The sequence below is a fragment of the Trachurus japonicus genome, chromosome 9 (assembly GCF_045865225.1).
Source record: "Trachurus japonicus isolate A0001 chromosome 9, Traja_1.0".
Classification (NCBI taxonomy): Eukaryota; Metazoa; Chordata; class Actinopteri; order Carangiformes; family Carangidae; genus Trachurus; species Trachurus japonicus.
This window is the reverse complement of record NC_140915.1, coordinates 6,963,899-6,990,155: the sequence shown is the minus strand read 5'-3', so window position 1 is coordinate 6,990,155 and position 26,257 is coordinate 6,963,899. Positions and strand designations below refer to the sequence as shown.

The following is a 26,257-nucleotide window of genomic DNA, read 5'->3' as shown; positions in this document are numbered from 1 at the left end:
AGCTGCCATTTTGTCCTCCTCTGTGAAGGTCAAGAACTAATTCACCTGAAGGGAAGAGGAAATAGAGTTTAACCTGTCTTACACTAAACTCTCTTAAACTGTATTTCATCATACTCAATGTTGGGGAGATATTCTGAAATGATGCAGGAAGAAGATGATGCACCGGAGTTCTGGATGTTTTATACTGAAGAAGTTTATTGTGGACTTGATCAAGGACAACAGAAGAGTCATCTACACAACATGAGTGTGTGTTGCCACCTTAATTCTGAGGGGCCGACAGGTGGACAGAGCCAGAGCAAAACATCTCAATTTAAATTTTAACGCTGGCTCATTGCATGTAGTTTTGATGGTTTTTCAGATGAAGTGACTACGAAAGGTAGAGTCAGTAGGTTTTTGTTTGTTGCATTTTGTAAACACAACAATCAAATTGGTCCCCTCATCTCGGGCTCAGCTGTGCATGCCCCCTGCCCCTGATAGTAGGTGTCAAAACACTCAGCACAGCACACAACTGCAGCATCAGCAGCCATGCACCTGACAACCTGCGGGGAAATGAGTGATGAGGTATTTTGCAAATATTGTCAATATCAACTGTGTTATCTTATCCAAATGGCATTGTTTGTGAATTTGAACAGCTGGATAATTGACTGATTAGCTAGGGAGTGTAGCCGTCCTCAAACTAGCTTGCTAAAGGGCATAGTAGACAATATTTGTGTTCTGATGAAAACGTAATTACAATGCCTAGTTATCTACGGAGCATTATACTGTAATTATATTAGCTAAGATGGCCAGAGAGGAGAATTTAGTGTAACTTCCCAAGCCTGTGACACAGATGATTCGGATGTCAGCCATAGATGATCACAGACCAGGAGGAGAGGACAACGAGCAAAGGTCATGGGAGAGGCAGGGACAGAGTGAGGGGACGAGGTCAGAGAAGAGCAAGAGGGAGACAAGTGAGGCCTGATGAAGCACAGGAAAGAAAACAGAGAGCGGGCCAACTTCGACTTGGTCTACATCCTCAGCCTCTCCTTCAGTGCACAAAAGCAGATGAAAGCCAGCTCGAGATTCACCCTAGCTTTAGAACATGCTTTATCTACTAGTGTTTCACCTCACTCAGACTGTATTTCCTTTCCTTTTCTTTCTTTTTTTTTTTTGCATTTACAACCTGATGTAATGTGAATTCTTGTAATTTCCCCCTCTCAAGATTTTGTTCGTATGTTGTCAGTTTGACCTGGTGTATTTACTACAATCTGTCAATGTCATTTTCCCAGTTGTTTGTGTACTTAGATGTAAGTTTTAGATGAATAAGTCTTTTGTTTAGTTTTATTATGGATCCCCATTAGTCCTCACCTTGGTAAGGACTATTCTGTGACAGTACAGTCTCAGAGCAGAGCTGCTGATATCAAGAACTACACTGCTGTTAACATGTTGAAACTAATATGCCTTAGTTAGTCTAGTAGAATGTAATGATGCCGCCTCCAGCCGCTGACATAAATAGTTCCTGCTTCCCAACCCCAACCATTGAACAGTTGGTGCTATGGAACCAATTTTCCAAACCTCATCCATCAAAACAAGAAAAACTGGTTCCAACTTCCACCTCAGCCTCAGAACTGCCTTGGTGGAAAACGGGTATGCACATACTAGCTAGTTAACAGCCTCTTGGACGTGAGATCCCTGAAATGTTTCATGTGTCAGTTGAATTAGCTTTGTCTATGCAATGTGTGACATATTGATCTTTAGGTTGTAGTTTTGATTGTTGAACAAGACCATGACTATGACGGCACCAGAGCTGGAAACCCTGCTGTTCAGAAACTCTGGTACTTTATCTGATTTTGTGCAGCAGCACTTTTAAACATCCTCAGCAATGTCTTGTTCACTTGAGTTTTTACAGCTCTCAAACGATTAGATTTGACCATGCAAGGTTTTCTTCTGCTGTTTGAAATATTGCACCAGTTTTTAAACCAAGGCCATTCATCTTTCAGCTTGTGTTTTCCTTTTCAATCCTTTTTTTTTTTTTTTTTTTTTACACTAGGCTACAGTGGCCTACATCCAGAACCTGTTAATTACCCTGTAGGCCTAGATAGGCTACAGTAAAAAAAAAAAGAAAAAAAAAAAAGAAAAGAAAAGCATAACCTTATTAACTAGAAACAAGGCCAAGTTCTGATTTATCAGATTATTCAACCTGGATTTTGATCCAACATACACACCTGACAAAAATCGTAGCCGTTTCTTGCGAGTTGCTTCATGTGATGAATCTTTTCTCTTCATGAAGATCCGTTTGTGTTCCCTCCGCAGCTTGGTTTAACACTGCGCAATCAATTTTTAGAGTAGCCTATCGATAGGCTACCAAAAGTTCAGACTTCGCTTCCTCCAACTGACACAATCTCACACACCTTTGCATAGGCAATATGGCACAGCCCCTCCCCTCTTCAGCCGCTGAACACATGAACATGAGATCCTAATCTTTACTGAGCTGCTGCTGTCGCCAGCTAAAAACTATTTAAGTGCTGTTTCGAAGGAGGCTATTTTTAATATGAAACAAATAATCGACTTTAAATAATTCTGTTATTTTATGATGACGATTTATATGGAGTCAGTAAATTAATTAGCTATCAAACTGAAACCATTACCAATGCTTTCACGAACAACCATTCATTTCTTCCTCAAGTTTTAGTCCTACATCTGATAGGCTACGTTTCCTGACAGGTTCCCGACGTTATGACAGTGACAAAGCCAGTCTGCAGACAGATAATTAACACATGGATGACTTGTTGTCTGATGTATAAATTAGACAACCAAAATAATTTGAAATGACACTTACCTCACCTGGATGATCAATAATCAGCTCCCGAAGTCAGGTGTTGTTCTCCTGATGTCCAATGATCCGTTTTCCTCATTAGTCCGATGAAGTTTTCGAGTTCAGTCGAGGCAATTTTGTTTGACACTAATTACTTGACTCTTATCAGATTATATCTGTTAAGATTATTTTCTGATACCAAACAGATATGGCTCAACAGTAGGCCCAAGTACTATTATTACTATTATTTTTAGCAGTCAACCAGATTAAATTTCATAAACCAGGCAGGGAAAAGCGATAAAGTCGCACAGTGGGTCTAATATTAAAGTTGGTCTGCATGGTGAGGTGTGGAGCTCTATTCATTATGTTAGAGCTCCATCTGCTGGACGCAGCGAGACACAAAAAAACAAAACAAAAAAACCCCCACAAAAAACAATCAACATCATCTGCTCTGGCAGTAATTTTTTGTCTTTCATAGCTTCCTGACTGTTTTTTTTTCTTCCTTAGGAGTCAGATCACAGTGAAACAACCCCAATTTATTTTTACAAGTAGGCTACACTTAAATCCACTGTAGGTAGATAAATATTTAATATTTATCATTATTTTGTGGTTACACCATTTGGCATTTTCAGGGGCATTAAGTCTTATGTTTGTTAAAAGAAAGAGGTTCAAAAGTCATTTCAAATAACACACACCTAGCCTACATTTTAACATAGCCTATCTGGTGCGTGCTTTCAAAACATTTTTTAAGGATATTTCTGAATTGCTCATCATGCCAACACATCACTGATCCAACTATTGTAATCCTGCCTAGTTCCCTAATCAACTAAACAAAGATAGATAGAGTTAAATGTGGCAAGAAGGCCTAAAAGTTTACTGTTAGCATCGTTAGCATGGCTAGCTGTTTGGGCGGTTACTACAGTAACAGGTTCATTAGGCTATTACCTATTCAAAGAGCTAAAAGTTAGCTGGTTAGATACGTGCAGACATAGGAACTAAATACCTGCTAATTAGTGCTGACAACTTAATTAAATGATACTACAATTTCACTCACTTCAAAACAGAAGATCAAAAGTCACACTGTCCGATCCTTCAACAGACACTGACACCATGAACAGTTGTGTTAAAGTTAGCTAAAAACAGTCACCAGTAGTAGCTAACAGCTTTCAAACGGTCGCGGCGGTCACCTGTCAATCAAAGCGGCCCCGCCCTCGATGACGTTTCACTTAACAAGATCACATTCTTTTGCTCCAGACACAGAAATAGGAATAATGCGATTCTGAGACATTTTATTGACAGGTCCACAGAACAGCCTGACATCAAAATGACATTTTATCAGAGGTAAGATCAGCAGGAATTAGAAAGCGGTGACTTTGTTCAGTTTCGGCAACAAACTCTCGTGTCGTGAGATTTCACAACATCTCTCTATGTTCATAACTGCTACAGTGATAGAAACGCTTTGAAAACACAAATGTTCTTCTCAGGGACCTATTATAGCCCATGTGAAACCCAGAATTTATATTAAAAACTGAAACAAAACTAGTACTTTTTCATTCAATTGGCTGTTATTATCATTGTACCGTTTCTGGAGTGAAAACAGTCTATCCAATTCCACTTATGGACCGCCTACCTTTACCACAAGGAGACAGAAACACACTATTAAAAGCAGAAATAAAAACACAAATATATATATTTTTTTTTTATTACCAAAATACATTTATTTTTCATTTATATTAATAATTTCCATATCTATTTATAAACACTTGTGTTTTTTTCATAGCTTTATGACATTCTCTTGTCCTTATGCTTCTGATCTATAAAAATAATGTATTTATTTTTCATAAGGAGTCTGCTCACAGGGAAACAAACCAAATCAAACATGAACACAATACATTTCCCATAAAACTGTGTGTGTGAACACAAATCTGTGTGTAAGTAAAGACATCTGTCATCGTTTCTGGTTACTGTTTTCCTTCCATGTCTATTTTCAGTTAGTATTTGGCGGAGAGAGAGACAGAGACAGAGAGAGAGAGAGCCTGCAGGCATGGCCCTTAAATATAAGTGGTAGTTCAGGCTTCAAAATAATTGACACACTAATTATGATTGACAAAATCAGCAAAAACAAACATAAATGTTGCAGGTCCCAGACTGTGGTTCCACATGAACAAAGCATTTATCTGTAAAAAACAGTTTTAAAAAAATACAGCCGCAATGAAGGCATGGCTTGCAAAAGAAAAGCCTCCTTGTTTCTGAGCTCTGAGGTTTTAATAATCTATAAACATGACCAGGGCTAGGAAACTCCCACATGACATGAATGCAGCACAAACTAAAACAACAGTGAGTAAATTCAGTTGATAAGTGAGAGCAATTTAACATACAGTAAAACAAAAAACAGTGCAAACAAAACAAACTTCAGCAAGAATAAATCTTTATTTAAAACAAAAAAACTTTATTCCCTAACAGAGGGAAATAAATCATCACTTAATGAGTTAGATTCTTATATTTACAGGATCACAGTGATGCTCGTCTCTGTAACAGTCCATGAAGTGTCTCTGTTCAGGATGAATCTCTTTACTCTGCTGCCACCTGGAGGCCGAACCACAGAACTACCACCAGATCAATATCAACTCTGATCATCAATAATGATTAAAAAAAAAAAAAAAAACTCAGGAGCCTCTCATTTCATTCAGTCAGAGGACCAACATGGTGTAAATTCACTGACAATGTAAATTCATTGAATTTGATTTTGAAGTACAGCATGGTGCGTTCAAGAACAACTCAGACAAATGAGAGCTGGCTTCTGAACAACCTCTCTTCCTTGTTCTTGCTCAAGTCAAATTGTTGTGTCTTTTCATGTCAGTTGCTACAACACAAATTTCCCGTTTGGGGACAATAAAGTTTATGAGTAAGAGCGATAAGCAGGCCTTTATATTGACTTGGCGATAAAGTATGAACTGTGCTGTTCAAACAAAGCACATTAGAGTCCATTAATCTGCTGTGGAGGAGTGAGCTCAGGAACAAGTTCTGCAGCTGATGGGATAATAGGTCGCTGATATTGAGATATTACAAGAGTCCCTGCAGTTTTAGTGCCTCATAACGTCCTCATGTTATTCTTTAAATGAACAAATGTTGGTTTATATGTTAGTTACATTTTGCAAGTCTTTCACTTTTCGTTGGTTTTACTGAATGAGCTCGGGGATTATCTCTACTGTTTGTTCCCCGGGTCCTATGTTCCCCACTTTGTAAGCGACTGGGGAACATAGAACCCTTTTTCTAAAAAAAAAGGTCCTATGTTCCCCGCTGTGTCTGGACCGGGGAACATAGGACCCTTTTTTCTTTTCTCTATTAGCATAGAGAACAACAGCTGCTTTCTCTGTCAAAGTTTTTGATGCTGAAGCCAAACACTGAATAATGAGGACAGGGACAGAACGACAGGAACCAGGTTTACCAATTTAACTTTATTCCATTTAAAAGTTAAGAACACCAGTGGAGCTGAAGTAGCTACAATATTCAACAGTTCAAATCAATTTAACATGTCAAAGCAAAACAAAAGAAAACTTTTTTTTTCTCTTGGTATAAAAACCTTCGAGGTAATTATAAAATGCCAAAAGAATTCAACAGATGATAAAACCTGTAGTAGTGACTCCTGTGGTTGGTTACAATTACAGACACTGACATCCTGTGTTGAACATGTGAACTGCAGGATCCTGTTCTCATGCACACATTTTCTTTACAGGAAAAAAATAGGAATACACCCTATATAAAACATGAATCCATCAGTATAGACAGTTGATCTGTATCTGTTACACACCCAAGCTTTGTTGGCCCTATGGGGCATAACAATGGACCACCAATGACCCCAAACACTAGTCTTCTATATCTATGGTCTCAGCGTCCAACGGACTGATCTCGGTCTCTCTCTACACTTCCGCAGTCACAACAACTTCCGCCCTGATGACGAGTCACGCCCGCCTACGTTCCTTATCGATGAAGTTTTACGATAAAACCATATTTTTATGAGTTTAAAATAGAAATCAGATATTACATGCAGCTATTACAAAAATATGAAAGACAGAAAAGCTATAAAAACCTTAGAATATTATAAATTATTGCAAACAACTATTAAATAATACCTATAATATATAAAATATAATATAGTGTTGGTACCCCTTTCTATGTATATATTTTTTGTTTGTCTGTTCATTGTATGTTTATTGTTTGAATATTTGTATGTTTGTATATATAAATGTTTAATAAAAAAAAAAGTTTTACGGCCATTAAAAACCAAACACACACACACACATATTAAATAAGATTAAATTCCATCTTTGCTTTTGTTGTTTTCTTTTTCTTTTCTTTTTTTTGTGTGGAGGGTGGGGAGGGGGGGGGTATTTTTCATAAACTGGTGATAGTTTTATCATAGATACAGATCCAGAGAAATGATATCATAGATGTTAGACAGGTATGATGATGATGACGGAAAGAAATAGCAAATCATGGCGTGATTTCTAGAAAAAAGTCACTATGCTTCGATTCCATGGGAAATGTGTGGCTCGTTGGTCTAGGGGTATGATTCTCGCTTTGGGTGCGAGAGGTCCCGGGTTCAAATCCTGGAGGAGCCCATTATTTATTCTCTGACATCTGACAACAATAACATAAGAGAACGAGCAATAGAAAAAAAAAGTAGTAGTGTCACATCACACTATCTGTTATCAGTAATAGGCCTACTTTCTATCTAATGATCTATTCTAGGGCTCTTGAAATTGCTATTCCAGGCCTGCAAAAGAAACACTACCAGTAGGCTATAGAATGGGAATGCTATGCTATCTATCTTTATTGTGACAAATCTTAAACTTCACATTATTCAGAAATTAAATGTAGTGTTATAACATGTTAATTATTGTTCTTGAAAATGTGATGAATTGCAAATATTGGGTCCCACTCCCATGACATGGGAATACAACCTGACCTCAAAACTAAGTAGCTAGGCCTAAATGTTGTTTGTTAACTGTCAAATACAATTTTTTGATATTTACTTAATCATCCTTCCTCATATTTACTAAGCAACAAAGGTTTTGATTTGAAACTTAATAAATAAATAATTCAATGGATCATTTTTGGTGCAGTTTCTCAGCACCACCTAGTGGAAAAAAATACTAATGACAATTTCATTTCAGTCACAATTCTCCACCCAGGGAAACTGAAGACGGTTGAGCAGAGTCAATCAGAGCAGAGACGGGACGTCACACTATAGGGATGAGAATCATCGAACTCTGAGAGAAAGTTAATCATGTGTGCTACAAGTTCTCAAAAAGGATTTGATATATCAATATCAGACAAGTCAAATATCAAGTATCGATCCAGTGTTAGTCAGGTTCTAGTTTTAACTTGAATTTATTTGGAGTTGATCGTTAATCCTCCGGTTACATAACTCTTTAATGAGTTGCAGTAGAAGTGGCAGCAGAACAGCTTTTGCACAGATATTGACATGCAACAGTTGAATCTGTTTCAGTCTTGTAATATTGTTTCCCAATGAGCTTAGAAATATACTTGAGATGAAGTAATCTCCTTTTCCAGATTGTACAGGCCACGTGTGTGTGTAAGAGCGTTGCTGTGCAGCATTTGAAATCTTTTCATTTGTGCAGCTCTATGTTTGGTTCATTGACTGTAAATAGTAGGCTATCTTTATGATATTCACCGTTTGCCATTTAAAAAAAAAAAGTTTTGCCTTTAGTCTTGTCTGTATGATTTAAAAAGTGAAAGAGGACTTGAACTATTTTTGCACTAAGCTCTGCGGGGATGTCTAGAGCAAAACAGCATGACATGACCCTTTAAGCTGAATCTGTACAACACAGCGGACAGTATTCAACCATTCCTGTGAAGCAAAGACAGCCAGATGTGCAGTATTGTGCACATGCACACCTTGTAGATGTTTGCAAAGCTTACTTTACGTGCCATTTTTATTTTCACGACAAAGATGAAGTGATAGCTCTGATGAAGGAATCTTAAAATGTATTGTTTTCTCTTTGAAATCTGCCTTTTGTGGAGGAATCAGCATAACTTTTTTTTTTCTCTCTCTCTCTCTCTCTATGTTTGACAATTGACATATTTTGCAAAGAGTCCAGTTGAATTGAACTGTTGATCTTTGCTCAGCAGCCCCTCAGAAGTGTCAGTTTACAGGGCAGGAGAGCTGAGGAGTGAAAGCACGAGCGACCACGATGGAGGATACGATCGGTGTGTTGATCCATTCATTCAACGTCTTCCTGGGTCCTCACTTCACAACACTCCACAACCAAATCACTTCAGATCTCCTACTGTCTGTACTTACAATAGCTACCACAAGGGGCATGCAAACACTTTAAAGAAAAAAAGCATGTTTTGATATAGGCTACAAGCTTGCCAAGAACGATACATTTTGTACATTTAGGACATTTAATGTGATGTCCCGTCGTTAGAGAAACCCATAATCAAGTCAACTGCGTGCAAGTTGGATCCATTATTTGATACCGTGTATTTATATGAAGGAACATGCATGTCGTCTCGGTGTTATCAGAAACCTCCGTATTATGTTTACCTCCACTTTGTTTTTAAAGCAGAAGTAAGTGATATTTTTGTGTTAATATAAGTCTTAAATAGTTATATCTTCCGACAGCAATCACTTACATAGTGTCACGTTCCATGTTCCAGGAACTGGACAAAAGGTGGAGAGACAACTGAGTTTGGCAATTTTTAACAAAAAGAATTTATTAATGAACTTAAAGACAACTCGAACCAAGACAAAACAAACCAACAAACAAAGAAACAAAGAAACAAAAGAGTCCACAGGTGGAGCAGGGCTTCCACCCCAGCCGGAGTCTAGAGAGAGAGTGAATGTCCAGTGCTGAGCCTTTCTGCTCGGCCAGGCCACACCCCACCAGGTGCCATTCATCAGCCTGATGAACTGGCTGATGAGCTGAACTGGCTGATGAGCTGCTGCAGAAACTCCTCCAGCCATCACACCCCCCCGGCCAAGACAGAGGTACCACCTCTGACCTCCGACCCTGCAAGACACATACCAGAGAAAAAAAACACAACGTCCAATCCAATACACTACCTACATCTAGACAAATCCATAACCCAACACGACTGCCAGGTCACAGTCCAGGTAAGCACCTTATCAAACAACATGCAATGCAGAACCCCTCCCTCCTCCCCATTACCTCACCAACACCCCCAAACCCAATGACTCCGCAACTGTGGATCCAGAAGAAGCATCTTTAAGAGCACATACGGATGGGAGCCCGGCCTGGACAGAAGCAGAGAGAAAAGTACATAGCACAACATATTATGACAAAGGAGCACGTGACAAAGTATCCGCCACCAGATTATCCCTGCCCTTAATGTGACGGATATCCAAATGATAGGGCTGCAAAAACAAGGCCCACCGCATCAACCTCTGATTCGGATTCTGCAATGAACGCAAAAAGGTTAGTGGATTGTGGTCAGTATAAACAATCAAAGAAGAACCTGACCCAATATAGACATCAAAATGTTGGAGGGCCATGACCAATGCGAGGGCTTCTTTTTCGATTACTGAATAGTTACGCTGGTAATTTTTAAACTTCTTAGAGAAGTAACTAACAGGTCTCTCAACCCCCCTCTCCTCCACCTGTAACAACACAGCCCCAGCTCCAGCATCACTTGCATCCACCTGCAACTTGAAGGGGCGATCCAACCTAGGAGCAGCAAGCACTGGAGCTGATGACAACAAGTCCTTCAACTGGTTAAATGCCTGTTGACAGATGGGAGACCAAACATATTTAACATCACCTTTTAACAAGTCAGTTAGAGGAGCACCCACAGAAGCAAAATTGGGACAAAACTCCCTGTAATAACCAGCCATTCCCAAGAAACGTAACAATTCCCTCTTTGTCGTTGGAACAGGGAAGTCACGGATCGCCCTGACCTTTCCCTCAATGGTACGCACTTCTCCTTGCCCCACCACCTTCCCCAAATAGGTCACGGTGGCCTTGGCAAATTCACATTTTGCCAGATTGACCGTTAGCTGTGCCCAAAGTAGCCTGTCAAACAAAGCCTTCACCTGCTCCAAATGTTTCTCCCATGTATCACTATATATCACAACATCATCCAAATAGACTGCACAACCCTCCAGCCCCCGAACCACCTTATTCATTAATCTTTGAAAGGTGGCTGGAGCGTTGCGCAACCCAAACGGCATCACGGTATATGAATACAAACCAGATGGAGTCACAAATGAACAAATCTCCCTTGCTCTCTCAGAAAGTGGAACCTGCCAATAACCTTTAAGAAGGTCGAACTTACTAACATATTTGGCCGACCCCACCTGATCGACACAATCATCCATCCTGGGAAGAGGGAAGGAATCAGGTTTTGTCACAGCATTAATCTTCCTAAAGTCAGTACATGGCCTAAATGTGGAATCCGGCTTGCTGACAAGAAGACAGGGAGATGACCAACTAGAAGTAGAAGGCACAGCAAGACCATTTTCAAGCATATAATCTACCTCTGAATCCAATATCTGTCGCTTTTCAGGGCTAACCCGATAGAACCGCTGGGCGATGGGTTTTGCATCCCCCACCTCAACATCATGTTCTATCAAGTTAGTACATGTAGGAGTATCAGAGAAAAGACCTGGATATGCTTGAATAAGACCAACCAGTTGATTCCTTTTATCCTCATCCACCTGCCCAAGCAGCGAATCCAACTTGGCCAAAGTTTCCGAATTTTTAAGTCGAGGTTGCAGCACCACATCACCCGACATCTCTTCCTCCTGCTCCGTACCGGCCACCAAAACAGGGTTATCTGGAACCACAACATCAGAAACATCACGTGCAAAATATGGTTTGATCAAATTAACATGACAGACCTTAACTGATTTTCTTTTATTTGGCATCTCAATCAGGTAGTTTTGCTCTGAAACCCGACGAACAACATTACAGGGCCCAAAAAACTTAGCCTGAAAAGGTGATTCAATCAATGGCTGCAAGACCAAAACCTGGTCTCCTGCACAGAACTCACGTCGCTCTACTTTGCGGTCAAACAGCTGCTTCATTTTCTTTTGAGCCATTTGCAAATTTTGTTTCGCCAATTCCCCAGCCTCATAGAGCCTATGTCTAAACCCATTTACATAAGAAATCAGATTCTTTGGGGGATCAGACGCAACCCACTGATCACTAATGACAGACAAGGGACCCCGAACAGTGTGAGCAAAGACCAGCTCGTTAGGACTGAAGCCTGTACTCTCTTGTACAACTTCTCTGGCCGCCAACATGAGCCATGGTAAGCCGTCCTGCCAGTCTGCCTTCAACTCAGTGCAATAAGCACGCAGCAACGATTTCAAATGCTGATGAAAACGTTCAAGGGCCCCCTGACTCTGTGGGTGATACGCAGAGGACATATTATGAGTGACATTAAGTTGTTTAAGAACCTGGGAGAACAGCCGAGAAGTAAAGTTTGACCCTTGGTCTGTTTGTATAATTTTGGGAATTCCAAACACAGATATAAACTCAGTAATGGCTTTCACCACAGACCTGGTTGTGATCGACCGCAGTGGATAAGCAGCTGGATATCTGGTGGATTGACACATTATTGTTAACAAATAGGAACAACCAGACCTGGACCGAGGAAGCGGCCCCACACAATCAACTAACAGATGACCAAAAGGCTGACTCACTGCAGGGATCGGATATAACGGTGCAGGTTTCAGAGTTTGATTTGGTTTACTAGTAACCTGACACGTATGACATGTTTTTATATATTTAGAAACATCACGCTTCACACGGGGCCAGAAAAAATGCTGTAGCACCCGATGGTAGGTCTTTTTGACCCCCATATGACCAGCAACCTCATCATGTGCTGTCCGAATTACTGATGTTCTAAATTTTTCAGGCAATACCACTTGCACAATGGGATCCCCGCTAAATCCATCACCATGAGGAGCCCAAATCCTACACAGCACGTCATCATGGAGTACATAACCCTGTTTAATGTTCCCCACCTGACAGGAAGGCACCACCAAATCATACAGGTCTTTCAATGATGGATCCTTTCTCTGCTCCTGCGCCAAGTCTACATGAGAAACACAAAGATCATCTGGCACGACAAAGGAAAACTCTTTAACTTTGTCCATAGTTACCCCATCATCAGGCAGAGATGCAGCCATGGCCCGAGTCACAGCACACACTGTGGATGGTTCCAACTCAACTGCTTGCTGTGACAGCCCCCCTGGTACCACCACTGGGCCATGTGCAGCGCCCCCTGCAGAGTTTAAAGAGGAATTACATGAGAGATCTGTTGACTCAGGTTCTGTCACTGGAGAATCGACTCCCCCAGGAGGAACTGGATAGGGAAGACATGTCAAATGTGGCTGCTGAACCGTATCTTGGGGGGTTTGTACTAGTACAGGTCTTTCATCATCTGGCCACATACGACCATCAGGTACCAGGTCATTCCCCAAGATTATGTCCACTCCCCTCACTGGGAGCTCGGGACGCACAGCCACCTCCACATTCCCCTGGAAGAAACCACCGGACAAGAACATTTTATGCACCGGAACAAAAAGTGTTTGTAAAGCCAGACCTCTGCAGGGCACACAACCCCCTGTGTCTGACTGTAGAGAGAAAGGCAAAATGGCCTCCCTCACAAACGTGTGCATAGAACCTGAATCTCTCAACACCTTCACGGGGACTTCCATATCTCTCTCGTGTAGCCTGACAAAACCATCTGAGAGGAATATATGGTAACCTGATTCCACCTCTGCCCCATCCATGGCTTGAACCTGCATTGGCGCCACCAATCCAGCTGACTTTACCTGACCAGGATTAACTCTACCACTACGTGTAGGGCATTCATTTTTCCAGTGCCCTTTTTGTCGACAATAATGACACACTTCAGGCCCACCTTTACTGTTAAAGGGTTCTGACCTTGGAGCCCTAGATGTTGTCTGAGAGTGTCCCCCACTAAAGTGTGCTCTCTCATTAAAGTGTGCCCTTTCATTAAAGTGTGCTCTCTCAGTGTTAAATCGCTCTCCAAATATACGTCTGTGTGTTAGTACATATTCATCAGCTACAACTGCTGCTTCACTTGGAGTGGAAACTTTACGTTCAGTGATGTACGTGGCGATGTGTTCTGGTACAGTCTGTTTAAACTGTTCCAATATTACTAGATCACACAACTCTGGAAAAGTCTCCACATTATCTGCCTTACACCAACGGTTAAAGTGCAGAATCAAATCCCTTACAAATTCCACATGTGTTTGTTTTCCCGTTTTCCTCCAGCCTCTGAACTTTTGTCGGTACGCTTCAGCCACAAGTTCATAGGCTTTTAGTACCGCCGCTTTTACCTTTTTGTAGACCTTGCAGTCCGCCACCGACATAGAGGAATACACCTCCTGTGCTTTTCCTGTAAAGACACACTGCAACATTAGTGTACGCTCCTCATCCGGCCAACCTCTAACATCAGCCACACGTTCAAACATTGCAAAAAATGTCTCAACATCCTTTTCCTCAAACTTTGGCATTAATCTCAAATGTTTAGTGACATCAAAACCAGATTCCCCCCTGATCGCCCCAACCGGAAGTTTACCCGCTGAAATCAGCCCCAACTTATTCTGCTCCACTTCCAGTTTCATTTGTTCCACCTTGTACTTCATTTTTTCTAACTCCTTTTCATGTTCAAATTTCAACATTAACAATTCCTTTTGCTGTTCAAAGGTTAACCCCGGCACAGAAGTAGTAACCCCACTCTTACCATCATCGACCATCAGGACTCCTTCCTCTTGCAGATTTGCCTGTACAATACTCATGATGGTCTCCCTTGTACGTCTGGCATCCACCGCAACCGAATAATGGTGTGCCACCTTGAGAAGCTGCTCCTTCGTATATTGCTCTAGTAACTCATAAGAGGGACATTTAATGAAATCCTCAACACTGGCAGCCATACCTGAACCCAACCCAACAGTCTAGATAAACAATACAAAATGTGGCGCCCCCACTGGGTCCCCCCTACTAACTGCCTAACCAAAACCTACTTACACTCAGCCCTAGTCTTCAGTGGCATTGCTGAGTTCGCCAAGGGCCCTCCCAGGATACCACCCAAAACAGTAAAGGCAAAAAAAAACTGCAGCAGAGCCTCTATTAGGGACTGCTGCTACACCTAACAGAGGGGAACACCAGTGAAAAAATTTGCCACACTTACTTTATCTCCAAACTCTGTACTTACCAACTCAGTATACGTCTCCACCAACCTGCATCAGCAGACCAACAATTCCTACCCAAAACACTGGCTTTAGACGAGCCCCCATTTTGTCACGTTCCATGTTCCAGGAACTGGACAAAAGGTGGAGAGACAACTGAGTTTGGCAATTTTTAACAAAAAGAATTTATTAATGAACTTAAAGACAACTCGAACCAAGACAAAACAAACCAACAAACAAAGAAACAAAGAAACAAAAGAGTCCACAGGTGGAGCAGGGCTTCCACCCCAGCCGGAGTCTAGAGAGAGAGTGAATGTCCAGTGCTGAGCCTTTCTGCTCGGCCAGGCCACACCCCACCAGGTGCCATTCATCAGCCTGATGAACTGGCTGATGAGCTGAACTGGCTGATGAGCTGCTGCAGAAACTCCTCCAGCCATCACAATAGAGTGTTTGGACCGAAACACGGGTCTGTCAGTCACTCTGCTCTGAGCCGAGGAGAAAACATTTATCGTATCCTACAGTTTTCATTCAATGAGGAGAGAGAACGGCATGCAGGGCTGTGTGTGCAGCCAAGGAACGCCGTGAATGTGGTGACGTAGGGACGAGGACTGTTATGGTGCGTTCAAGGCAACCCGTAACTCGTGTTTTTCCGACCTGTGAAGTCGTACCAGTTCGATCTGGTACGAGTTCACGGGTCAGAAGTTACGAGTGGCCGTTATAGTGACTTTCACCGGTAAAACAGGTCGGAAAAACACGAGTGGGTTGCCTGGAATGCTACAAAGTCGTAAGTTGTGACTTGAAGCTGTAATTTACAGTTTCAAAAGCCTGCCTGGAACGCAGCATTAGCCAAAACGACCGGATCGCTTACTTCTGCTTTAAGTCACGTGTCAAAAAGGGGTTGATCCATTTTGTACTATTTCTTATGAGAAGCGAGCGTCCTTCTCCGTATATAAAATATGAACAAATAAATGCTGCATGCAGCCAGATCTAATGAATCAACGGGTGTTTTTATTTCTTCTCAGGTGTTCAGGTGACAGAACAAACAATGATCACTCACAGATGATGTGTAATTCAACAACTGCTATGACTTGTTCAAACAGCAGTAAAAAGTCGTAGCATCATAGTGAAGTTGTTATAAAATTAAACCAGATTCTGCCACAGTTCATGAATTTGAATAGTTTTGTAAATGTTCTATAATATTTGCTTTTTACTCTCTTCAGATATCACTGTTTTTTTTTGTTGTTTTACAAAAACATGACATGAGACCCGATAAATTTAAAGCAGAAGTAAGTGATATATTTGTGTTAATATAAGTCTTAAATAGTTATATCTTCCGACAGCAATCACTTACATAGAGTGTTTGGACTGAAACACGGGTCTCTCAGTCCCTCTGCTCTGCTCTGAGCCGAGGAGAAAACTTTTATCGTATCCTACAGTTTTTATCCAATGAGGAGAGAGAACGGCATGCAGGGCTGTGTGTGCAGCCAAGGAACGCCGTGAATGTGGCGACGTAGGGACGAGGACTGTTATGGTGCGTTCAAGGAAACTCGTATTTTTCCGACCGTGAAGTGGTACCAGTTCGATCTGGTACGAGTTCACGGGTCGGAAGTTACGAGTGGCCGTTATAGTGACTTTCACCGGTAAAACAGGTCGGAAAAACACGAGTGGGTTGCCTGAAACGCTACAAAGTCGTAAGTTGTGACTGGAAGCTGTAATTTACGATTTCAAAAGCCTGCCTGGAACGCAGCATTAGCGAAAACAACCGGACCACTTACTTCTGCTTTAAAATAATACAAGTAAATTAAATACAATAAAGATAATAAAAAAAAAATCAAATAGAAAACAGATATTCATACCACAATTTACAGCAATGTAAAACAAACACAATATAACAATAACCCATAGAACCCTTTTTCTAAAAAAAAAAAAAGGTCCTATGTTCCCCGCTGTGTCTGGACCGGGGAACATCGAACCCTTTTTTCTTTTCTCTATTAGCATAGAGAACAACAGCTGCTTTCTCTGTCAAAGTTCTTGATGCTGAAGCCAAACACTGAATAATGAGGACAGGGACAGAACGACAGGAACCAGGTTTACCAATTTAACTTTATTCCATTTAAAAGTTAAGAACACCAGCTGAAGAACAATATTCAACAGTTCAAATCGATTGAACATGTCAAAGCAAAACAAAAGAAAACTTTTTTTTCTCTTGGTATAAAAACCTTTGAGGTAATTATAAAATGCCAAAAGAATTCAACAGAAGATAAAACCTGTAGTAGGCTAGTGACTCCTGTGGTTGGTTACAATTACAGACACTGACATCCTGTGTTGAACATGTGAACTGCAGGATCCTGTTCTCATGCACACATTTTCTTTACAGGAAAAAAAATAGAAATACACCCTATTTAAAACATGAATCCATCATTATAGACAGTTGATCTGTATCTGTTACACACCCCAACTTTGTTGGCCCTATGGGGCATAATAACAATGGACCACCAATGACCCCAAACACCCTCACAAAGACACTAAATAAAATAGGAAATGGTTCAATACACAAAATAAGGGTGACAAAAATGAGGAAGAACATAAACATAACAAGATGGGTGTATATAAAAAGGCAATCATTCATGATTTTAGCCAGAACATTAGATTGCAAAGCTTTCTGAGTCTCCAATGTTTTATGCAGCTAATGTACTGAATTTGGCATCTTAAATGAAAGGTAAAGGTATTTGAAAATGATGATTAACTAGGCCGACAAATAATAATATAATTTACTTTATATAACTTGTTCTAAATCAAAAGGCCAAAGATGCAACATGGGTTTGTGGTTTACACAGGTAAAAAGAATGTAATGTCCAAACGATGTCATTGCATTTCCTTCCTGATTTACACATAGGGAAGAAATGAACAAGGATCTCAGGCCTGCTGCTGCCTCATGGTAAATTCCACAGGCCCACCCTGGTCCTGTACCAGTCTCCCAACATAAATTAGCTAACATGTCCACACAAAATATGAATGAAACAGTAGAGAAACTAACTTACAATAAAAAATACAGTTAAAATCAAACCAAATTAAAATAAAAGTAAACCCAAAATAGATAGATTATTGAAAAATCCCTAAATCAAAACAACTTATCCTGGCAAAGTAAAGTTGGCATTCTACAAGCGTCTCTGCTCCAACCAAGGTGGAGGCTAAATGATGAATCCCAGTATTTCTGCTTTATTGTGATGTAACTTGGTGCTATTTCTGTTTAATCCCGGCGCTGTGGACATTTTGCTCATGAAATCCAACAGGACCATTGTTCTTCTGGGCTCAGAAGTTTCTCTTTCAATTCATTAATTTCTTTTTCATGTTTTTTCTGCAGTTCCTCAAGTTCTGCCTTGTCTTTATCTTCTCCCTGGGTTTCTATTCGGTCTTTTATCTCTTTCATCTCTTCTTTGTGTATCTTCTGCAGCTCATCCATTTTTTCTTTCTCAATTCTTTTATTTTCTTTCACAAGTTCACGTTTGAATTCATTCAGTTTCTCCTCATGTTGCTTCTGTAGTTTATCCAGTTCTTCCTTCAGCTTTTGTTGCTCTTGAGCTGCAAATTTCTGTTGCCACTCTTTAATTTCTTGCTGATGTGTAGTAGACAGCTGAGCCTTTCTTTTCTTCAGCTCTTCTTTACTCTGGACCACAAGTCCCAAAGTTTTCATTTCTTCATTCTGTTTTTTCTTCAATTCATCCCGTTCTTTATTCTCTTTTGTTTTACTCTCAAGTGAAAGCTTCTTTTTCAGATGACCCAGCTCTTTTTTGTGTGTGTCCTGCATCGTCTTTATGTTTGTCCTGTTTTCTTTCTTTTGTTTCAGAAGTAGCAGAATCAAGTCAGTCATCTCTTCTTTGTGTTTGTTCTGCAGTTCATCCATATCTTGTTTCAGAGTTTTTTCTTTGTGTTCTGAGAGATCCTGTAGGTTTTTATATTCCTTCCGTTTCTCCTCCACTTCCTTCATGTGTTTGTCTATCAGAGCTGCAAAGTCCTCCTCCTTTTTCTCTTTGAACTCATTGAATTCTTCAGCTTGTTTTCTGGCCTCCTCCTCGTACTTCTTCTTCATCTTCTCCATTTTTTCCTCTAATTCTATACGCTCCTTCTCTTCCTGCTCTCTTCTCATTCTGTCCTCTTCTTTTCTGTTGTTTTCAGATTTTTCTCTTTCTTGTTCATATTCTTCTTGGAGTTTTCTGAGTCTTGTTTGTTCTTCCTGTCGTCTCTGTTCATCTTCTTGTTTTCGTTTTTCCCACAACTCTTTTTGTTCCTTCTCCCAGGCCCTCATTTGGTCTTTACTTTCCTTCAGCTCTCTGTTAATGGTTTCCTTTGATTCTGATTCTGATCTTTTTTCATCCTCCAGGTCTTTAATTTTTTGTATCCACTTCTGTCGTTCAATTTCTTCCAGTTCTCTCTTCTTCCTGTCTTCTTCTTCTCTCTTTTTCTGTTCTTTTAGTTTCTCTTCACGTTCCTTCTTTATCTTTTCCTCCATTTCCTTAAGTTGTTTGTCTCTCAATTTTCTCTCTTGTTCAATTTCTGCTCTCTGTTCTTCCATTCTTATTCTCATGGCTTCTTTTTCTTCACAATGTTTTCTGTCTAGTTCATCCGTCTTCTCTTTCAGGATTCTCTCCATTTCTTTCCGAATTGCTGCTTCAGCCTTTTGCAGCATCTCATTACTGAAGCAGCTTCCTCCATTTCTCTTCACCATGGAGTTGATCTTGTTTATCAGTTCACCAACTTGTGTACGATTTTGTGCATTACGGTTATTAAACACATGGTATATTCCTCCACAGTCTGAGATCAACTTCTTAAAGGAATCATCACATGTGTTTTCAATGTACTGATCAACTGACAGCTTCTCATATTCTAACTCATCTCCTTTTGTCAAAAGAATGATGGTGAACTTCTCTGAATTCTTCCCAAAGACTTTCTTGATAAGATTCAGTGTTTCCTTCTCCTCTGGTGTGAATCTTCCGATCTGTAACACCAGCAGGAAGACATGTGGACCTGGAGCCAGAAGACTGATACATTTCACCATCTCATCATTAACCTCTTCAGGGGACAAGGTTGTGTCAAACAGACCAGGAGTGTCGACCACAACAACAGGACGACCATCCACTTCACCCTGAGCTTTCTGACAAAACTTAGTGACAGAGGTTTGACTCAATTCAGCTTTAAACTCTTTTCTTCCCAGAATGGTGTTTCCTGAAGAGCTCTTCCCACTCCCAGTCTTCCCTATCAGCACAATCCTGAGACAGTCTGAGGTCTTCTTGTCATCATCACCTGTGAAAGATGAAGACTTTGAGTTAATTTAAGTGCTGACAGTTTTACCACTATTTAAACAGCAAGAAACAAATGTAATTCAAGAAAAGTGATTATTTTTCGTTACATTACAGACTCATTACATCTCCAGGCAATGGTTTTTAATCATTATACTTCTTTCTTTGTGTTTTAAAAGTTGATATTTACAGCTCATGAAAATAAAAAAAAATCTGTGGATTAAAGCAGAAGTAAGCGATCCGGTGGTTTTGGCTAACTTCCTGTCAGTGGATGGAGTTAACAGTCCCCGCCCTCGTCCCTACGTCACCACATTCACGTGCATCCTTTGGCTGCACACACAGAGAGGACTGCCCCTTTATGCCGTTCTCTCTCCTCATTGGATAAAGGTTGTAGGATACAAGGAAAGTTTTCTCCTCGGCTTACAGCAGAGCAGAGTGACTGACAGACCCATGTTTCGGACCAAACACTCTAAGTGATTGCTGTCGGAAGATATAACTATTTAAGACTTATATTAACACAAACATTCTGCTTACTTCTGCTTTAAAATGGTATAGCAAAAATTGCTCAAAAGGGTTCAAGCTCTCAAAGTATGTTTATTTACATACACAATAATTGTTCAGTACTTACAATTTGCTGTGTCTTTTGTTCTCCACTCCTTCAATTCAGTCTGCAGTTGGGTGATTTTTTCTGTTTGCACACGTGCAAATGTCTCAGTTGTGTAGCAGGATGGTTTGTCTTTGTCAACTCTCATCTTGTCCACAGTGTCCAACAGCTCAGGGATCTGCTGTTTGTCCTTGATGTTGACAACAACAGATCTTCCTCCACAGCTCTGACAGAGCTCCTGGATGTCTCTGTTATCTCTGACAAAGTTAACAACAGCTGGAGCTGTAGGATCTGACTCCACAGTGAACAGGATCATGGTGAAGTCATTGACTCTACAGCTGAATGTGTTCTGGATGGTCTTTAACTCTCCTTTGTCTTCATCAGTGAGGGGACCCACAGGTAGGACCAGGATGAAGCCATGGACGCCCTCAGGATCACAGAGGGAGATACACCTGAATGATTCCTCCATCACTTCCTCCTGAGGTTTTCCATACAAGGCAGGAAGCTCCACCAGGGAAACCTGACGTCCACACACCTCTCCCTGATGTTTAACACACTCTGATGAGTTGGAGACTGAATGAAGCTCTGTCTGACCTAAAATGGCCTCAGCTGCTGAAGTCTTCCCTGCTCCTCTCCTCCCACACAGAACCAGGTTTAGAGCTGGTTTCATGGGTTCAGACTTTGGTTTCCTGGTTTCTTTAGTGAATGTGAGGAAGGTTCCTTTGTTTGTTTGCACAGTTCTCTCAATCTTCTCCATCAGCTGATCATGGTCATTTTCAAACATATTGTATTGTCTTCCTCCACAGTCTCGAAGCAGCTGATGAACAGTGGGTTGTGATTCACTTATCTTCTCTGTTAAGACGACCATCAAGTGTTTCAAAGCATCTTGACCAAACAAACTCAGGATAAAGTTCAGAGTTTTTCTCTTCTCCTCAGTGAACTTTGAAGGCTTCACCAACAGCAGCAGAACATTTGGTCCAGGAGAACAAAGAGACACACACTTCTTTATCTCTTCTCTCACTGCTCCCACACACAGACTAAACATGTCTGGAGTTTTCACCACTTTGACTGGTTTTTCTTTCCACTGTCCTTTGGTAGACTCACATGGCTTTTGTGGGTTGAATTTGAAAAAATCTAAATGTTTGCTGCTAGTCATCAATTTGATGAATGCGTTCTTATTCTCCTTCATTTTCCCAATCATCATGATCCTCAGTTCATCTGCAATGACAGCCCAAAAACTAATTGTTAGGTTGCACAATAAAATGAGCTCATTGTTCACGTCTTAATTCATCACATTAACTGTAACCGACCATTACTTACATAACAACAAGGAGGGATTTACACATGGCCTCTTATTGTATCAAAACTGAAATGCCCTCAAATTTTATCCAATATGATCATTTTATGTTACAGTCTCTCAAATGAGTTTTTTTTCTTCTTGTTTAAAAATTGTTTTTCAGTCAGTTCATTATGGATCTTTTTCAGTCAGTTACCTTATAATTAGCCCCGAATGAATATACTGTAGATCTCAGTGTTGTGTTGTGAATTATCACTGTATTTACCTGGATAATAATGACATGTTAATACTTACATGGTTGGGTTGTTGAACATTTACTGGGAATTTTCACCTCTGTCAAAGATATTACTGTTAAGTACATCTGTTTTCAGTGATTAATAAAAAAAAAAGTAAAAAAAAAAAAAAAAGAAGTAATTTACTGAGTGATTGTCCTGCACTTACCAACAGTTGTTGTAAGAGCCACAGCTACTTCCTCTTGTTTCAGGTTTTCCTGATCAGATGTTGAACCTGATGCTGCTTCCTCAAAAACATCACAGCTCACATGTCCATTGTTTTCCTTCACAATCTGACCCATTCTTGTTAACAGCTCTGGAAGTTCAAGGTTCTCCTGCTTCAAGTATCTGTATCTACAGATTTTGATCATGTGTTTTAATGGTGGATGGTTCATGTAGTTTTTGCTTGAACTCTCCTCTCTGGTTGTTGATATCAGTATCAGTGAACGATCAAATGATTGATCACTGAAGAGTCTCAGGACTCTGCAGAGCCTCAGGTCGTGTTCCTCAGTGAAGTCTTCAGGCTGTAGAACCAGCAGGAACACATGAGGTCCAGGATCAGAGAGACTCACACAGTCCTTTATAAACTCTGTCAGTTTGTCTTCAGAGATGTTTGGATGCAGCAGATCTGGAGTATTAATGATGACTATTTCTTTCTCCTCCCACTGTCCACTGACTCTCTGACAACAGTCTGGTTCTTCTTCAGTGTTGAACTTGGTTTCTCCCAGGATGAAGTTCCCTACTGAACTCCTCTCAGACCAGCTGTTCCCCAGCAGAACAACCCTCAGCTCAGACACTGAAAAGATTTTTTTTAATTATTCAAGGAAAACTGAGTTTTCTGAAGCAGCACAATGTGTGTACAGTTTTGTAGCAATAAACCTGAATGAAAATTCTGTGACACTGCTAATAGGCTACTCAGTTTCTATGAAATGCAACATCAAGTCCCCATGTGGACTTCAGCATTATTTTCAGTATTTATCCAGACCTTTGGGTTGCAAAATTGGAATTGGTGTTATGCAGCCTTTGTCTAGGATTAAACTTAATCAAAATGGATTCTCATAGCTCACAGCTTTAGCTGCATATTCAGGTAATGCAGTGGAAGGACTACATGTGTAATTTCCTTGTGTAATCTTAAAATTAAATGTACTCTAATGATACAAAACACTCTGGTTCAATTCAGTTTGACTCACTGTCTGGTGGCAGCCATTCCAAGCTGTTTTTGCGCTTCAGAGGTGCATCTTCATCTTTAAGGACACAGAAAAAAAGAGTCATTCTTTATTTTTCCATGCAATCACTGACATCAACAATATTATCACTAAAATCTTAAACAACTGAGTGTCATTGGACTAAAAACTATGATTTATCATTGTAAATCATAGTTACATTATTGACTACTTAATCCAAACTTAGTTGAGTATTAGTGCCGTGCAAATTGATCTTGAAATATCAATACTTATGATTCCAAATGATCCCATGCTTGTGTTTCTCTCATTAAAAGATCAATATATTAACTTATTAACTGTGAGAAAGGAATGTGTCTTTTATCACCAACAAGAACCCAGTAGAAAGTTTAGCATTGACTGAGATCTAGTCTAAATAATAGCAACAACTTGTGCCTACTGTGCCTGCCTGAATGCAACCAAAGTTGTGTGCTAAACTTCTGCAGTTCTGAGAACAAGGCAGTTTGTTTATATGTGTCCTTTAGCAGAGCCAGGTATCATCTAGTTATAGAACAAAACTATTGACTGGCGACATTGATCACTGTCATTGACTGTGGAAAAGTGATTCACAACTGTCTGGGATTAAGTTTGTGTGTTGTTGTGGGTATTGATATTAAATATATTAAATGCCAGATGAATAAATATTTTTGAAGTAACTCATCAAACAAATAGATGCCTTAAATACGGTAGTTATATTAAGATCAGGGCTGCAACTTCTGAATTCAACCAAATGTATTTTCCTTTACTTTAAAATTATAGCACAGAGTGCTCCAATGTCTTGTTTGAAATGGTTATTATTTTCCTTCCCAGAACATATAAGGTTTTTGAGGAAGGCAAAGGCACTGCACGTCACTACTGAGAATCCAACACAGCTTCTTCTCTACTATGACTTTCTTAATTGGATTGAATCATTTAAAAGAGTAAATTAATGAGTGAATTACAGTAACATGGCTCATACCATTACCCCAAAAAGATAATATCTAAGGGGAGATTCATTGTAACAACATATGATGCTTCACTGACTCACCTGGTGCTGCAGCTGCCATTGTGAGCTCTGAGGAAATCAGGACTAATTCACCTGGAAGGAAGAGAGAATAGAGTTTAGCTTCTGTCACACTCAATCCTTTTTTTTTTTTTTTTTTACACATTAATAACACAATAGTCAAACAATTTACGGAACATCTTTTAGTGCCTTTACAATTTCTTTTCCTTTGGTAAAAGAGGCAAATGAGCCAAGATTAAAGGGGACCTATTGTGCTCATTTCAGGGGCTTTTAATGTGATATTGTACCCCAGTGGAGCACTACAGTATAATAGATAAAAACCTCGGTGTCTGTGTTTATTTGTTTATTTTAACTGGATCCCCATTAGCAGCTGCACAGCAGCCACTAATCTTCCTGGGGTCCACTGTAAAATCACATAAAATGTGAAGAAAAGTTAAAATAAAAATACAAATAATAATAATAGAAAAAAGCTTACACTAATGATAATAACAACCATTGCAGCAATAATCAGAGATATAATAACAATAAAGTGAAATCAGGTAAGAATAAAATGAAACAGAAATAATAATCTAATTCATCAACTTGAAAAAAAATAAAAATAAAATAAAACAGTAACAACAATCTTAATCATCAACATCTGTGAGTATGTATGTGTATGTATCCATATGTGTACACCAAGGGGGCAGTTGTCGGTCTGAGAAGTGAAGCTCACTTCCGCGTTCAAAAAGCTGGAATCCCCTGGGCTGTCGCTGGGGGCTGGCTCCAGAAGGGAGCAACTCCAATTGAGCCCCATGTTAAAATAGCCGATTTTACAGCTTTAAAAAACATATTTACAGCCTGGTACATTTCATTTTTTTGGTCTCAACCGATAGTTTCTACCCCCGCACACACTCTGAGGGGGGTGAATTTTTTTAAAACTCTACCGTTTTACTGTTATTAGGTTTAAAGTTCTGGCCAATTAGGGCGCAGAACCGTTGAGTGACAGGTCCGGCGACCGCTGCTACGAGGCCAGTGGGCGGGCTCTCGGCCGGCCAACGGCCGCACCGCTCCAAATATGGCAAGTAGAATCCAACATGGCGCGGTTCAAACCCCCGTAGTAGCGGCACAAAACAGACTCCCCCAAACCAATGGGTGACGTCACGGACGCTACGTCCATTCTTTTTACAGTCTATGGTGTACACTTATGCCCTCTTCGTGTGTCTTTAACATGTGCCCTTTCTACCTCTGGGCTGTTAGGTGACATTTCAATAGCCTCTTAAAGCCTAGTTTTGTTTTTTCTTTATTAATGTGTTCTGGCAGTGCATTCCATGATGACATTGCTCGATACAACACTGTACTTTGCATAGCCTCTTTTTTAGCTTTAGGCAGTTGGTAACAAACTCTTGTGTACTCCTCCATTCTGGCTCTTTCCTGCTTTGCTCTGAAATTCTCAGATTCATCGCTCATCAAAACTTTGTCATGATAACAGCTCTCCAAGCATGCTCACTGAATCTATTTCATCTCTCTTGATCCACCCCTCAGCATTTGTCCTCATCCAATCACAATCCGCCACCTTC

The 26,257-nt window shown here is 40.3% G+C and overlaps 2 protein-coding genes, 1 long non-coding RNA gene and 1 other non-coding gene across 5 annotated transcripts in view; 2 read left to right on the top strand and 2 right to left on the bottom strand.

Moving 5' to 3' along the window:
• gramd2b (GRAM domain containing 2B) overlaps positions 1-26,257 on the bottom strand; it is a 339,132-nt gene that overhangs the window by 85,103 nt on the left and 227,772 nt on the right. The window contains exon 15 of one of the 2 annotated variants that reach the window (XR_015036552.1): positions 5,475-5,603. The exons of the other annotated variant lie outside the window; for it this stretch is intronic. The gene's annotated coding sequence lies outside the window, so the exon portion shown is untranslated. Of the gene's footprint in view, positions 1-5,474; positions 5,604-26,257 lie in introns of those variants that run through there. 2 annotated transcript variants of the gene reach the window in all.
• On the top strand, positions 7,345-7,416 carry trnap-ugg (transfer RNA proline (anticodon UGG)). The gene has a single exon. It is a non-coding gene; the product is annotated as a tRNA-Pro (tRNA).
• Positions 9,469-15,266, top strand: LOC146980840 (uncharacterized). The gene is made up of 2 exons (XR_015036554.1): positions 9,469-9,938; positions 14,527-15,266. It is a non-coding gene; the product is annotated as an uncharacterized LOC146980840 (long non-coding RNA).
• On the bottom strand, positions 18,286-24,839 carry LOC146980839 (uncharacterized). Its single transcript, XM_085785799.1, has 6 exons — positions 24,726-24,839; positions 23,669-23,722; positions 22,648-23,274; positions 22,519-22,539; positions 20,934-22,127; positions 18,286-20,309 (listed from the first exon to the last, which is right to left on the bottom strand). Exons 1-6 carry the CDS (start codon positions 24,742-24,744, stop codon positions 18,286-18,288), a joined length of 3,939 nt encoding a protein of 1,312 aa, XP_085641925.1. The 5' UTR covers positions 24,745-24,839.

Excerpts from the sequence above, each read along its gene's own strand:
- LOC146980839 (XM_085785799.1), bottom strand. Across the intron at positions 23,275-23,668 it reads GGAATGGCTGCCACCAGACA|TGTCTGAGCTGAGGGTTGTT; the intron begins GTGAGTCAAACT and ends AAATCTTTTCAG. Across the intron at positions 22,540-22,647 it reads GGCTCTTACAACAACTGTTG|AGGTGAAAATTCCCAGTAAA; the intron begins GTAAGTGCAGGA and ends TATCTTTGACAG.